This window comes from Filicampus tigris, chromosome 2 (assembly GCF_054856515.1).
Source record: "Filicampus tigris isolate MCC_2025a chromosome 2, RoL_Ftig_1.0, whole genome shotgun sequence".
Taxonomy (NCBI): domain Eukaryota; kingdom Metazoa; phylum Chordata; class Actinopteri; order Syngnathiformes; family Syngnathidae; genus Filicampus; species Filicampus tigris.
The window spans coordinates 24,993,171-25,008,996 of record NC_141218.1 but is presented as its reverse complement, the minus strand read 5'-3'; the positions used below and the strand labels follow the sequence as shown (position 1 = coordinate 25,008,996).

Sequence of the window (15,826 nt, the reverse complement as noted above, 5' to 3'; positions counted from 1 at the left end):
TCATAAATCTGGCCTCTAACTGTACACACACACATGCATGAACATACACACACACAGCATTGACCCTGACCCCCAACTGTCACCCCTACTAGCCCTTCCAATGGCCTCACGTGCGATGTTAAATTATCCTTGAAAACAACAACAACACACTCAGGTGTCACGGCATGACCTCTAACAAGTTCTTCCTGCTATTATTGTAACCATGACAGCCAACCTATGACATTGCGTTAAAATTTAACCAAGTTCTGACAACAAGCCCTCGTGGGATTTGCGTGACTTTGTGCTTTGGCGTTGCAGATATGAATACAGTGTGAACTAAAAAAAAAAACGAGTGAGGTTGTTTTCTCACAAGTATTTTTTCATCCTAACAGTTTCAGATGAAGTGTGACTGCCGAGGTTAAACACAGGGCCAAGTCACATGCGATGTGAACTTGAGGCGTCGTTGTCCTGTCTGGAGAACTCGTGGGTGTTGAAATCAAACCGCATTATGTTATCTTTTGATTCACTTCCCCTTTCATATTTTTTGTCCTTTCTACTTGAAAAAAAAAACATATACCACTGGAGACGTTTAGTTTATATCATTTTATAACTACATCAGTAATTCCCAACCACTGTGCTGTGAGAGATTATCAGGTGTCCCGAGAATTTATCCAATTATGCAATCTATACCTGCGTACAGTGATATACATAACAATTAAATGGTCTTTCCCTCCATGGCAGCAGGTACAGTTGACCTGTGTATCCATCATTATATTGTTTATATTTTTGGGGAACTGGTTTTATCTGGTAGCCCCCAAAAAATCACATGCAACTTTAGAAATCAAAAAAGTTGGTGGATATAACAGTTTTTTACTATGTATTTTAATTCTATTTATTTATCGATGTATTTTTTTTTTTTAAACATTCGGCTGCATGCTGCCGGAGCCCCTGAATCATTATGAAAGTATTGTCTTATTTTCTTCGTTTTGTTATTGCTTTAAAGGATATCCTCTCATTTTTAGGGCATTTCTATCAGCACATAAAATAACGATTTCTATAAAAAACAAGCAATAATTATTAGAAATTAATCCACAACATAATACAGGCCCAATTTATGTGCGTGCCGTGATATTTTTCTAATCTAAAATATGTGCCATGGCTCAATAAAGTTTGGAAAAGTTTGAACTAGATAGTTCAATTCGCCCAGAAGTTCCATGTGAATGCCAAAAGAAAGGAAAGAGTCAAGGACGATAAACACTGGTTAGTAAAACTGAAGATCATAAAATAAAATAAAATAAATAAATAACAACAGCAACAGTGCAATTAATCTCTTTGAGAGTTGAATATAACTCTGTTTCAGATAACATTTAGTCCCACTCAAAATATAGAAAAGAAATTACACATGGTCAGTGTCAAATATTCAATTAATTGTACTCAAATTCAATGCCAAAAAGAACAATGAACCGTTTGAAGATATTTACCCCGGTGGTGTGTTCACACTATTCAGAGTAATATGATTACACTTACATGTAGTTAATTTTGCCCCAAATTTAATGTAGAATGATGCATTGTTTTTTTTTATTTCACTACAGTGTTATTCTATACACTTACAGCTGTAGGTCCTATTCTGCTATTTTACTATTATGCAGCATTCCCGATTTGCCGTGATACAACCTATGAAATGGAAATAAACACAAACATACTGTATAGTACAATAACAGCATTGATTACTTATCTTTTGTGAGTGAAGGTTACCCATATTTGTCTTAATGGTGATGTCGGTGCTAACTTCAACCTTTTAGTGGCGGCATGACATAATTTCATAGCCTCTGATCCTACTGAGGACAAAAGTCCTAAATTTATAGACGCGATGAGAGAGAGAAATGTCAGCCGCCCATAAGGAGCCGCACATTTTCTGCTGGATGTGAACATGTTGAGTGATGGCCCTGCTTCAATGGGGGTTCTTCAAATGACCGCAAGGATGATAAAAGTCAAAAGATAATCAAGGGTGAAGTGCAAGAGCATTAGTCGGTTTGATTGTTTGACTCTCGGCATTTGCACAATCACAACTTCAAACGCGGTTTCTCTTCCGCTAATGGCTTCTTTCATTTGGATAATGCGACACAACAAATCTGGAAAAAATGCTTCAAAGACAACATATCTGCTGTCAAGAAGGGAATCAACGCTTACACGCACTGGGTCAGTAACCAGTGGGTAATCCTTTTACACATAACCCGGTGAAGGGAGATCATTTTGAAAAAACTAAAAGACTTTGGTGCCCATTGTGTTTCCATTTGTGAGTTTTTCGTCCTTGTTTAAAGTTGGATTGACTCAGCAGGCTGGAAGAGGATGATTTCAGTTTTCTTATTTTTTATATTTAAGACAGAGTCATGATTCAGTAGCAGTATTAATGTGGATGACCCGCCTCATAATTCTTATGTCTCAGTGACATGTTCCTGCCACCTCCCTTCTTGCATTTCAAACAATGGGAAAAGCCTGAATTTTCCAACCTCCAACCCAATAACAATGGCGACTCCCAAAACAACAAACCAGCCGCATAATAGCACATTATTTTGCCATTTAGGGTGAAATACAGTAAATCGCAACATCCTTTCTGCATTCTCAAACAAAGAAAATAGTAGTGCTCGTCAAGGTCGCCATGTTTTTCACGCACGAATGGAATGTGACCTTGTAATATTTCTGACTTCTGCGGAGCCTGTAATTCAGCATATGTTGAGATTTAAAACAAAACTGTTTGTGTTGTTTAGTACGGAGCAGTGATTCTCAAAGTGTTCTACTAGTACCACGAGTGGCAGGCGGGTTCCACTTTGTGGCGCGGGAAAACTCCCTTGCCCAAGTAAAGTTCAACTGTCTTGAACTTTTACTACAATATTGCCTAGGGATACACATCTAGGTGGTGGTGGAATGGTCATTCAGTGACCATGCTTGGAATTCAAAACACTTGTGTTCAAATCATCTTTCGGTTTTGAAATTAATAGAAGTGCCATTAAGACATTCCATCCTCCCCAGAAATCAACTTAAATGTTTGGTGAACGTTTTTTTTTTACCAAGAAAAAAACACTCTGTACTTCATCCAAACATACAGTAATGACAAAATGGAATTGAAGGTAAAAAGATGGAACAGTTGTTGCCAATTTTTATTTATTTTTTGCTTTGGACATTTTGCTGCTGGGGGCAATATAATACAGAGAAATGGTTATACATGGAGAACGGCACTCCTTTGTAAGCTGCAGTAATAATAATAATAATTGTTCTTCATCGGGAATAAAAAAAAAAGTATGCCTGGGAGTCTTGTTATATTGTCTATCTACATGTGATGCTCCACTGTTTGTGCACAATTACCAGTTGCTTAAAGCAGTGTTTTTCAAACTGTGAAAAAAAAGGTAATTGTCAGATGTGCCGTGGGAAATTATCCAATTTGTGTGCCTGTGCGGTCTAGCGCCTGGCAGTGTAATCATGTAGTTACTACACTGAAGTACTCTTCCATACCAGTAGGTAGCAGCAGCAGCAGCAGGTAGCTAATTGTCGTTGTTTAGAAAACAAGCAAATTAGTGACGCATGTTTATCCAAACAGGCCCATGTTTCACACTGAGTATCAAATTGTAACATTATAAAATACTTTTTTCTTCGTGTTTATTTAATTCCTATTCAATACGTTATAATATAACGGCATTCCTCAATGTTTAAAAAAAAATCTTACACTTATATTGTTAGAATAAGCTTTTTCACTATTTCAGCTGGTGGTGTGCCGCGGGATTTTTTCAATGAAATAAATGTGCCTTGACTCCAAAAAGTTTGAAAAACACTGGCTTAAAGGGTTAAAACACCGCAAAACTGAACCTATTCATTAGCCAGTCGATGTCATTTTACATTTTTTGTTAGCATTAAGCTAAACTTTAAACATTGTGGTTGTTGTAAATACAGTTGTAGTTGTTTTTGTTTTATGTTTAGTTAGAAAGTGAAGTTCAACTGAGAGTGGCAATAAACTGCTTGTGGCCTATTTTTTGAAGAATTACTTATTATCTGCCAAACTGCCACTTGTTCGGAAGAAGTGAATTTGGTTGAGTTGAGCACAAAAATCTGAATGTGGGTTGTATCACAAAAAAAAAAGGTGGGTCACTTGTATCTCAAAACACCACCTTACATTTGAGTTACATTTTTAAGACTGTTGGTTTTTAAACTTTTATTTAGATAAAACATTTTCTTACGTGCAATACATTTTAATATGATCATTATTTAAGTTCAGTTTTTTATTTTCCTATATTAAAGCGCATTGTTAAGATTCAAAATGCGCATGTCCAATGTTGCAGGGGCTTAAAATGATGAATTTAATGTACTTTCTTAGGAATAAAACCTCTTCTTTTAATGAACACTTTTAGGCTTATTATACTAGAGAGTACTGTAGTTTTCCTGCCTACTTGAGCGGTCATACCGATGTTTAATTTATTTTTCTTTCGTATAAAAAAAGACCACAGCAAACTGGAAGTTCATGTTCGGACAATGTGGGGACGCACTTGTGTTGCTGTAAGGCAGTCGCCCCACATGAGAAAATGATCTGTTTACAGCGGTGCCCTGAAAAGAAGTCGTTTCCACTCTCCACCAGGTACATGCATGCAATCTCAAGCCCGCGGCACTTACATTGAAGTCTGGTCCAATGCCAGCTCTAATGAAGTCACTCATTATAACATTATATAACAACAACATGAAGTTGGGTTTTACGGTATGTTAGTTATGCCGCTCGTACAAAAACGGTTTAACCACGGTGAAGGAGGATGCTCCGCAAAATAAATAAAAAACATCATCATAATGACGATGGACCATGACCATCAGGGATGGAAAACTTTGGGCATTTTGTGTACCTTCCTCTGTGTGCAACCCTGGCCAGGCCAGGCTTTCCTCTGTGAAAATGATCCATTTTGTTTCATCATGTGTGGGTGCTAATGAATGTTCCACAGATGGTCTTCAAACGTTCACAGTGTCAGTGGCACAAAGGTGCAAATGGCTCCTGATAGGTCATCGGGTTTTGTGGGACGAGGCCATCCGAGCAGGTTCTGCCGGCTGACGGGAGTTGTTATAGTTGACTTATTTTAAGGTGTGTGTGTGTGTGCGTGCGCGCGTGTGTGTGTGTGTGTATGTGGGAGCGGCCCGGGACTACCGAAGAGTTTTCCAAAATACTCAGTGGAGACGCTTTGATGTGGGCAACCGGAGGCTTGACGGGTAGTGTTACAACTAATGAGCCCGAATTGGAAATGTTGCTGCATGTAGTTCTTCGTCGGACAATTACAAGATATCCATCAGTCAATTTGTCTAAAGCAGTGGTTGGTTGTCCAACTGTTTACAATGATGTACCACCTCAAAAAAATACTATCATGACCACGATTAAAATACAGTAAGCCTAAGTGTTTAGAAAGAGGTTTTATTCCGATAAAAATGATATACATTCAGTATTATTGTATGCCACTGTAACATTATGCACAGTTTGAACCTTAACACTACGCTCAAATACGGGAAAATAAAACATGTACTTAACTAATGAATCCATTAAAATCAACTGCACATAAAAAGTGTACGTACCAAAATAAATGCAGCTAAACTCTACTTTGTGATTCTTTCATGTACCACACTTTGAGAATCACCGGAAAATGATCTCTTTAACATTACATGCTTGAGTTAAAAGTTTATTTACATTGATGTCTAGTGTTTTATAGAATCACAGACGAGACTATTTAATGACTTGTAATGAATCCATTGCTCATTAGTAAGATGTCCCAAAAGAGTATAAGTTACTAATTTGTTCTTTGAGTAAATGATTTTGATTTCAATTTGGCTAGCACAAATGAAGTTAGAAGGGACACACTATAGAGTACTGCATGTTGTATTGTATGTCTTGTATTGTATTGCTTGAAGTATCACTCAAAATTAACATGGACTTTCATTCATATTTTCTTGTCAGATTGTTCCCCACAATTACTTGGCCAGCTAACCACAAATATATCATACATCAAATGAATATGACAAAACAATTACAGTATGTGGAAACATGCTTGACAAGAAAATGTGCTACACGGTACTGTGTAGTTAAAAGACAAAGTGCAAACTACAACCATGATAAATATATTTTTAAATGAATACCGCTCTGTCCATGAAATCTGAGCATTATTATCTTTGTAAAGACAGTAATTGTTCATATGGATATAATTATCTCATGTAACTCGTAGTGAATATTTGCTTTTCCTCGCATGATAAAACATCCCAGAAATAAAATAAAGCTGTCCAGCACAGGAGAACATTTTTGTCATAGCTGGCACTGAAAGAATGAAATATGGCCCATTTTGCTTTGACAGTTCACTTCAAGTTACTCCCTGACCTTGCGAGGCTGCCATGACAGAGCCGTGAAGGCTGGGAGGAAAAAAGGGCCGAAGAAGGGGGACGAGGTGGGCTAATCGGGGTTAATTGTCTGCTGTTATTTTGACCCGAGGCGTCGACGGGATACGCGTTTGAAGGGGGAGCAGGGAGGGAGAGGTAATAGGCGGCAACAACAAAGACCAGTATGGTGACGCGAACAGAAGGCCTCAGGTGTGTCAGTCGGAGAAAAACTGTCAGGGTCGCTAAAATCGTTGTGCAATCCATAATCCACACCTGTTAAACAGCGGCTTGTTTCGACCATAATTACACACATGAATCACCGCCTACTGTCTGGGTGTCATGCGGCGTGAGACAGGCAGTTAGCAAAAGAGATGACAGACAGAATATGTTTGCGTGTGCGTCTAGTGTGTGTGCATTTAAGCGGAGTGTGTGCGCGTGGGTGTGCGTGCGTGTGAGTGTTTCTCAGAAGACACAGAAACTCTTCAGTGCTTCTAACTCTGGTTTCAAACAGAGAAAATTGAAGCTGAAAGGTGGTTTTCAACAAAAAGGGACTGCATGTTCGTCGGTCTCTCATCATCCTGCTTTCACACACACACACCCGCACACCCCCCCGCACACACACACCACATACACGCGCACACACATATGCACACAAATTACATGACACAGTGATACCTTGACTTCCAAGTTTTATTTGTTCCAAGACCAGAGATGTGAAGTACAAGTACAGAGTAGTTTTTTTCCCAGTACTTTGTAATTCACATTTATTTTTTAGAATACTTTTTTTTTATCCGTTACATTTTATCACCAGTATCTTTACTTTTTACTCGATACATTTTCAAAACAAGGTTGTTACTTTTGTTTTGCATGATGCGCGACAATTTAAAAAATAAATTACACCAATGTTCGTGGCTTTGCCAGTCATATCAAGGATATACGACAGAAGATAATTTAATTGGAAGGTGAGAAGAAGTAAAATGATCGAGGACGTGGAGTGTGTCGACATTGTAAATGGGCTCGACTCAGCAGCTGGCTGACGCCCAGCCATGGCCTTATCTGAGAAAAAAAAAATCAAAGTAAAGCTAAATGATTACCCTTTCGTTAGCTTGGCCCTGGCTAATGACGTTAGTTTTATACTTTTTGAATGAAACGGCAGTTCGTTCATAAAAACTTGATTACAGAGGTGGGTCCACCTGCATGGTGTTTTAAGTGACGACCTTTCAAATTTTATAGCCTTCAAATTCTATGACATGAGGAGGAAACATCCGGTAAAAATACTTTTTACTTTTACTCACAACGTACATTTCAGAGCCTGTACTTTTTCACTTTTACTTGAGTAAGTATTTGAATGAGTACTTTTTCTTTTACCAAAGTCATTTTTTATACAAGTAATTGTACTTTTACTCAAGTACAGAATGTCAGTACTTTTCCCATCGCTGTCCAAGACCAAGCTCATAACTGAATTTGCACATACTTTATTAGTACTAGCAGATACATTTTTCCCGTTACAATGAATTAAAATGCCAGTCAACCATTCCAGCACCCACTGCAAGAAACACAAGAAAAATAGCACTGTATTATATATAAACATTACAAAACAATAAACGAGAGTGTCAGGAAATCAACTGGTTTTATAAACTGTAACTACTGTACGCAATCGTGTATTTGTGTTTTGTATGTATGCCTTTAAGGGGCGCGGCCTAGTGAATAACATCGGGGACTGGAGTCGGGTTGGCCGTGTCAGTTCAGCGTTCAGTTCAGTTCGTTCCGAGTGTTCTCAATTTGTATTTGTATGTTGGACAGTTTGCCCCATTGAAAAAAAAAATTGGCTCTCCTTGCCCACATGCGAGGGCATTACAGTAGCTTAACTGCTCCTTTTTTCCCCACTTCGCTCGAGTGGCCACAAAAAAAATCAGCCGAGCCACGGCTTGCGACTCCAAAACCTCGTAAATTGGGACACCTGGAAGTCAAGTGCTGTATATATTCAAAGTAATGTGAAGCACATTCACATACAGGAAATACAGGTTGTAACTAACACATGTTCTGCAAACTACACGCCATTCATCGGACCGTACCGAGCTACTAAGTGAGGTTTTATTTGAAGCCAGTGTAAACCTCTGACAGCCAGAGAGCCCAAAATAAGAGTGGAAACGGAAAAAGCTTTATTGGCAGTGTTAGATGAGTGCGCTGGCAGTGTGTAAACAGACAAGGCCATTGCCATAGAGACAAAAAAATACACCGGAATATTGTAAGAGAAGAAAAAAAAATACTTTAAACAATGACGGAGCAGCAACTGAGGCAAAGTTTGGAATTAATCGCCGGGGCTCATTTCTGGGGCTGTGTGGAATCATATCAGCTATGTTGTGATTATGAAAACCTCCGAAATCTGTCAATTATTAACTACCGCAAGCGTTGCAGTTGGAACACTTTGAATAATATGTCAGTGTGCTGTCTTTACAGTTCATCAAATCCACCTGGTGCTCTTATTGGCTGCCGCCATGGTCGCCACCGTGGGTTCGTCCCACAGCTTGGCCAGTGAGAGAAGTTCAATAGAGAGCACGTACGAGCTCACCAAATTTCTGGAATACCAGCTTAAGGAAATCAAAGATGTCTATGTGAGTTTTATTTATTTTATTTTTTTTAGTGACATGACTTGGTTTGTTTATATGCGTGCTGTCTATTTCCTGTTTATACTTTTTGACATACGAAGATTATTAGGTATAGTTGGACTCAAAATGATTCAACCCTCTTTGTAAATCTTGTCTTTCTTCCAAATATTTACAAATGTGCAGTGTTTTGTTGTTAAAATTGTTAAAGCATAACAATTGAAATAGCTCAACTCAACCGAGATTACACGTTTGTAAACACGCGTTATTTGTATATTAAATACCCCCGCCCCAATTTCTATGCTTGAAAATGGGCAACAAAAATGTGGAAAAGGCAGACTGTATCTCTTCCAATTCTAGTTTCAAAAGATTTGTAATATGTTTGCATTGAAGCTATAACAAATATAAGCACATTTATAATCAAATGAGGTTTCAACTTGATTGGATCCAGAATGGACAGTTCAATTGAACAAGAAAAGTCCCAGTCCACTTGTGCACACAGTCAAATATGAGCAGGTTGATAAGGTTGTTATTTCTTTTCAAATATGATTTCCCCCCACCCCCACGGATCCATAAGAAATTCTGCATCGAGATGAAAAAGTACCACCTTTTAAGCGGATTTGGTCAAGGTCTACCAACACATAAATGGGAAGAACTGCAACACAGAGAATCACATTTGATCTTTAATCATTTTACCACATGAGTGCTACCGACCAATGTTACTTCTGAGGAATTACTTGTGGGAATTATATGAGTTCAAAAGAGATTTATTGACATAAAATACCTTTGTGCCATTTCTGTGTCAGTTCATATTATTTCTAATAGTTTAAGCAGATATGTCAAGGTTTTGTTAGTGTTATTTCAAACATTTACTGCACATAAGTGTTCCTCATACAATGGAAGCATTTTGTTTTTGGTGGCCCTCCTGTGGGTCTTGATCACAACGATGCCTGCACATCTGTTTGCTTCTGCTTAATGTGCTTGACAAGATCTGAAATTCTTGAAATTCAACTTGGATCTGAACCTTCCGGTGCGTGTTTGTGTCTTCCCCCGCAGTTGACCTACCTGGGTCCCCCGTTCAACGATAAAGACTTTTCGCCGCCTCGGCCCAACAGCTCGGCTCTCTCCTTGCCCAGCGCCGCCACCCGCCTGGAGCTGTGGCACGGCCTGGAGAACCAAGCCCGTCTGGCTCAGAACCAGAGGGCCTACTCAGTCCTGTTGGCGGCTGTGAGGGAGCTGGCCCGCTCCACACTCTGCCCCTCCCTCAAGACCTCCCTTCTGCACTTCTGCACGGGCCTGGACGGCCTTTTGGGCTCCATATCGGCTCTCATGACCACTCTGGGCTATGCCCTTCCCGAAAAGAAATCTGGTGACCTTCAGCGGGTGGCGGGGGGAGACCGCCTGGCGCCTCTGATCAGCGGCAGCTCGTACAGGTCCAGAACCAGGACGAGGACGGGGCGACGGGACCGAGGGGAGAGGCGGGGCGGCCTCAGCGTGGACGTGAAGCGAGGGAAGGCGAGGAGGCGGCTGGAGGCGGCTGCAGATGGAGGACGGGGTGCCGCGTTGAGGGCGAAGGCCAGAGGAGAGAGGAAGAGAGGGAGGCGGGAAGAACCGGAAGTTTTGAAGTGGGACTGGGAAGAAGAGGAGCGAGAGGTAGGGACGAGGAGATGGGGGAGGAGCTTGTTGAGCGTCGGCGAGGATGCGGAAGCGGATGAGATGCAGGCCGATTCCGCCGCGGTCGCCCCGGCGGGCGAGGGATACAGCTACAACTTGGACTTCCTTCACGCGGACACGCTCAGGAAGGAGGACGGCGTCATCGTGGATGGAGGGAAGAGCTTCTTCGTGGACTTCTCCTCTTTACATCGGCAACGGCGGTCTCCGCGCTCCCTCCTCCCCCCCACGTTGCACCCACCTCCATCCAGCTTCTCCGTTCTCTACCAGCTCGGGCCTGGCGAGGAGCGCGGCCTCGTCCCCACGCCGCCAACGCTGACACTACACGGAGGCCCCTCGCTCCTCTCCTCCTCCTCCTCCTCCTCCTCCTCCTCGTCCGCCGTGCTCCTCTCCGTGCGGCCAGCCATGAACGACTTTGCCAGGAAGGTGGAAGGCTTTTGGATACTGCGCGAGCTGCAGAGCTGGTTGTGGCGTTCGGCAAAGGACTTTAACCGCCTCAAGAGGAGACTGAGAGGCTGAGAAGACAGAACACAGCGCAATGATCTCACACGATGTGCAGTGTGAACCTTGACAGTATTTGCACTCGGGATGGGCATTGACTCCATTTCCTTGATCGACTACGGGGGAAATCAGCAATCGATTAATTGAATAATCACAATTTATTTAAGGTGGGCGGCACGGTGGACTAGTTGTTAGCACATCCACCTCGATTCTGAGGTTGGGGGTTCGAATCTGGGCTGCAGTCTGCCGTAGCATGTTCTTTTTCCAACATTCCAACAGGTCCATTGAAGACTCTTAATTGTCCTTAGGTATGAATGGCTGTCTTGTGTCTGTGCTGAACAGTCCAGGGTGTGCCCCAACTCTCGCCGAAAGTCACCTGGGGTGGGCTTCAGCTCACCCCAGGTGACCCTAATGACGACAAGCGCTATAGAAAATACATGGACAGGAGAACTTGTGTTTCCACGCCCATGTTGTTTTGCACAACTTGGATGTAGCTCTTGTGGGTCTTCTTTACACTGCAAACTACTTGCTAGCTACTAGCGCTGCTTAAGACGTACAAATCAACAATCGATTCCACACAATCAAATTCTTAACGACCCATGAATACGTTATTCTGCCCATCCCTAAATCACACAAAGATAGACGTTGACATGACTGTGAAGCCTTAAAAAACACATTCATGCTGAACGTTATTCAATATGCAGCTTTAGGTCCATGTACTGGTGTGCCTTTTGTCCTTACGAGTAAGACCATTCAGGGCACAAGTAGACTGACTGTCTTACTAGTCATGTTTTTTACACTACTAGTGCCTACTAATGTGAAATTAAACTGCGCTTCACTAGTTATAGTACGATGCTCAACTAGCAGGCATGTGACACAAACTAATAGTTTGCTGGACCCTGCTAGCACCATATTGCCCACTAGTAATTTTGCCTCACTAGGAATATGCAGTTGTCCTACTAGTATGCCAAATTTGTCCTACTATTCCATGTAGGACAATTTGCAGAAATGGTCATACAGTAGAGGGAAAAAAAAACATTACTAGTAAGACACCAACATTCGACTACTGCACCCTTGTCATTCTACTAGTGCACTGAATTGTCATTAGGGATATCAGATTTATGAAAAGCTCTTTGCATTTATTCGATATCCTTGATAACCAGTTTAAGGTCCATGTACTAGTATGTTCTTTGTCCTCACTAGTAGGTCACATTTGGCATGCCAGTAGGACAAAAGCATTTTACGAGTGAGGCAAAACTGTACACCAGTTGGCAATTATGTGCTACTAGTACTACTAGTGACATTAGAAAATTCTACTAGCCAACATCTAGTGCTTTGCTAGTTGTACCAGTAGCATGCATATGTCAACAAGTGCACAGTTTTGCCTCACTAGTAACATGTAGGATACCAAAGTTGTCACACTTTTCACCAGAAATGTCAAACAGTAGTGGAAGGCAAATATGTCATTAATAAGACACAGACATTCTTCTTGCGCACTCGAGTCTTTATACTAGTGCATTAGTTGGCTTACTAATGGTGACAAAGCGCGTTCTAGTACATGGACCTTAAGCTGGTTATCAAAGATATCGAATAAATGCTCGGATGGCTTTTCATAAACGCATTTGTCCCTTTCGTACGGGAATGGGAGAATGAGGGTCATTTGGCAGGTCATCACAGAGACTAACACACACACACAATTACTTGCACTGTTGCACACACTCTGAGACTGGCTTGAATTACCGGACTTCATGGCTCGTAGATCACCAGCAATACTGCTGCAGGTGGTTACACACACACACACACGCACACACACACACGCAGACACGCACACGCCCCCACGCGTGCGGACACCGTCACACACTTGATGGTCAGCTGAGCGACAGTGCAGCCATTGTGCAAAAACAGATTCAGTGACACAACTCGTGTGAATCAGCAAACATTCATCGGAAATGTTATGAATGGAGAGTAGACAAAAGAAGAGAGGAGGAGGAGGAAACCGCCGGATGGGTGAACAGGTCGCAGACGAAGGGGCAGAAGAGGAGAGGAAAAGGAGATGAGTCAGTGGACGAGCGCTGGAAAGAATAGCCAGTGGGGGAGAGCAATGCTGAGTAAGCACAAGTCGGCTGGTCACTTACAGTAACTGTACAACAGCACTATACACTATAACCAGACAGACGCACACACACACACATAACGTAACCTCTGAGGTGGAACGTAATCCATTCTAGGATGCTTCATGAATTTAGAATCCAACTTTTGAATAGAAAATATTACAAACTCGTGTAATGCTTTTCAGCGCTAAACTGCCTCCCTCGTAGAAATTGGACCAACATGTTTTCGTAAAATTGTAACATTCTAAACTGTCATACAAAAACATAAGTAACAATAAAAACATTCTCAAGCTTATTAGCTTGTACCACAAGTGATAGACGTATCATGTCCATTGTACACCTTTTATTATTATCGTCAATTTAGCCCTATTGTACTGAGCGGGCAGAATATATATATATATATATATATATATATATATATATATATATATATATATATATATATATATATATATATATATATATATATATATATATATATATATATATATATATATATATATATATATATATCCAGGAAAAGTCTTTTTGTTGATACTGAGTTCCAGTACAGCCCACCGCATATACCGTACTTTTCCTGGCTTTGCGCGAACGCCAGCTCTTGTGGTTTGGTGTTTTATTGAGTGGCGATACTAATACCGGGTATACAGCGATGAAAACATTTACAAAACAAAGGACTTTGGGGGTTATTTTGACATATTTATACAGTAGTTGTGATTTGAGGGCTATGTTGAAATTTCATGGAAATTTAAAAAAATCTAATTTAAGAAATCATCATTTCCAAAAAAAAAATCTAATAACCAAGAAAATATGTCAGCTTCCTATAAATTCTACCGCGTTTGTGCAAAACGCAACAAAATGATTGCGAGAACAGGTTCCACCAAGGATCGAACATGGAGCAAACATACCACTAAGTTATTCTCGTATCATTTTCCAGGTTCTGAAATGAGGAGTTTTCATTGGCTGTCATGTTTGGGGCTCAGCAAACACGTGTGATCCAGAAGAAGTAAAACATGATGCAGCCTGATGGAGATTATATCTAATACGTGAACAGGAGAAACTTGATGCTCCACTATAAATCTTTACCACAGGTATTTGTGGGCAGGTTATTGATAACCTCTCTTCTCAACCATAAATCCTCTCTGACTGACTGCCTCTGCACAGCTGAGTGTTATGCATGTGTGTGTTTGGGCTTCACCGCATGTTGCTTTGGGCCTCCTCCATTTTTCATTCTAGCGTAGAGAACAGTTCACAAGAGGAGCAGGGTGCGCTCTCATCTACTGGAAATAAAAAGGACAGCAGTTGGCTTTTGGAGACAGTCGGCACCAGCGTTTAGTGTGCAGAAGTCTCGACTTGTCGCACAAGGACACACACCTGTGTATGTTTGGGACTCACATGTGAAAGTGATTATTTATGGCGTTTTGAAAACTCACGTGTCTTCATTTTGTCCCCCAGAAAGAATCTATGATATTTCGAATGTGCCTTTATGATGTGGTTTGAGGTTATGAGACAAAAGTCTTGGGCCTTCATTAGATTTGTTGTTTTCGTAATGTTGTCGCGGATAAAACATTTATTTTTCAGTCTTGTTATTATGATACAATCAGAAATCACAGCAAAAACATTTGTATGGCAGGAAGTAAAGTTAATGTACGTCATTGTTGATGTGAGGGATGATGTGAACTTTTATTTTGCGAAATGTCCGTGACTAAGACAACATCTGAGAAATGATAGCAAATTGTAAATGAATGTAAACATTTTTGGGTCGACTCTAACTAATGGCACATTTCCCACTAGTGTGTTGCATGCCAAAATCGCTGGTGCACATTAAAACGAAAAATCTAGCGGTGGCCTAAGACATTTGAACAGGACTGTATTGTATTTATTAAGAGATGTTTATTTATTTTTATCCAGTGTGGAAAATACTGTATCGAAAACTCAACAGAAAATAAATACTATAGCTTTTGTACACAATGTGCTGTGTGTTATTGGTCATTGGGGAACATATTTTACAGATGTTTTCAAGTGTTGTTTGGCAATCGAGCCAGGTCATATTGATGCCCCGCCCCCACCCCCAAGGCCGAGAAAGGTGTGGCTGTGCCACACTGCATTTGTCTGCTCGGGTGAAAATTTACGATCTCTCCCCTTTTCATCTTTTCCACCGCATTGTTCCTGCTCCCACTTTTTCGCATCATACTATCCCACGAAGCTCCTCTTGCCGCTAAATATCCCTCTGACCCGTGAGTGCAGGGAATGACATCAGCGCAGGTACAAATATACCCCTCGTAATCCCACCGCCACAGCGTCTTCTCGTCTCATGCGTCCTCTCACACCCGTTTTGTGTGGCCTTCTCTCTCACCTTTTATTGCTCTTACCTGAGCATTTTTCCCATGTGCTCTCTGGCTCCTTCTCATACGCCCCAGGCCGGATATGAAAGCATCAATGAGGATATCCCGTCGATCACCTCCAAGGTTCACACCTGCAAAGCATGCGACTTCAGCGAAATGTGTGTGCGTGGACGTTGCTGCTGCTGCTTTTCCACCGCACAGTAACGCCTCCACTTGTTACTTTGAA

General features: G+C 41.2%; 1 protein-coding gene across 1 annotated transcript; it reads left to right on the top strand.

Moving 5' to 3' along the window:
- The first annotated feature begins 5,192 nt into the window (after positions 1 to 5,192).
- clcf1 (cardiotrophin-like cytokine factor 1) lies at positions 5,193 to 12,206 on the top strand. Its single transcript, XM_086023440.1, has 3 exons — positions 5,193 to 5,217; positions 8,827 to 8,981; positions 10,029 to 12,206. The coding sequence occupies exons 1-3, from the start codon at positions 5,193 to 5,195 to the stop codon at positions 11,160 to 11,162; spliced, it is 1,314 nt and encodes a 437-aa protein (XP_085879566.1). The 3' UTR covers positions 11,163 to 12,206.
- The last annotated feature ends 3,620 nt before the right edge of the window (positions 12,207 to 15,826 follow it).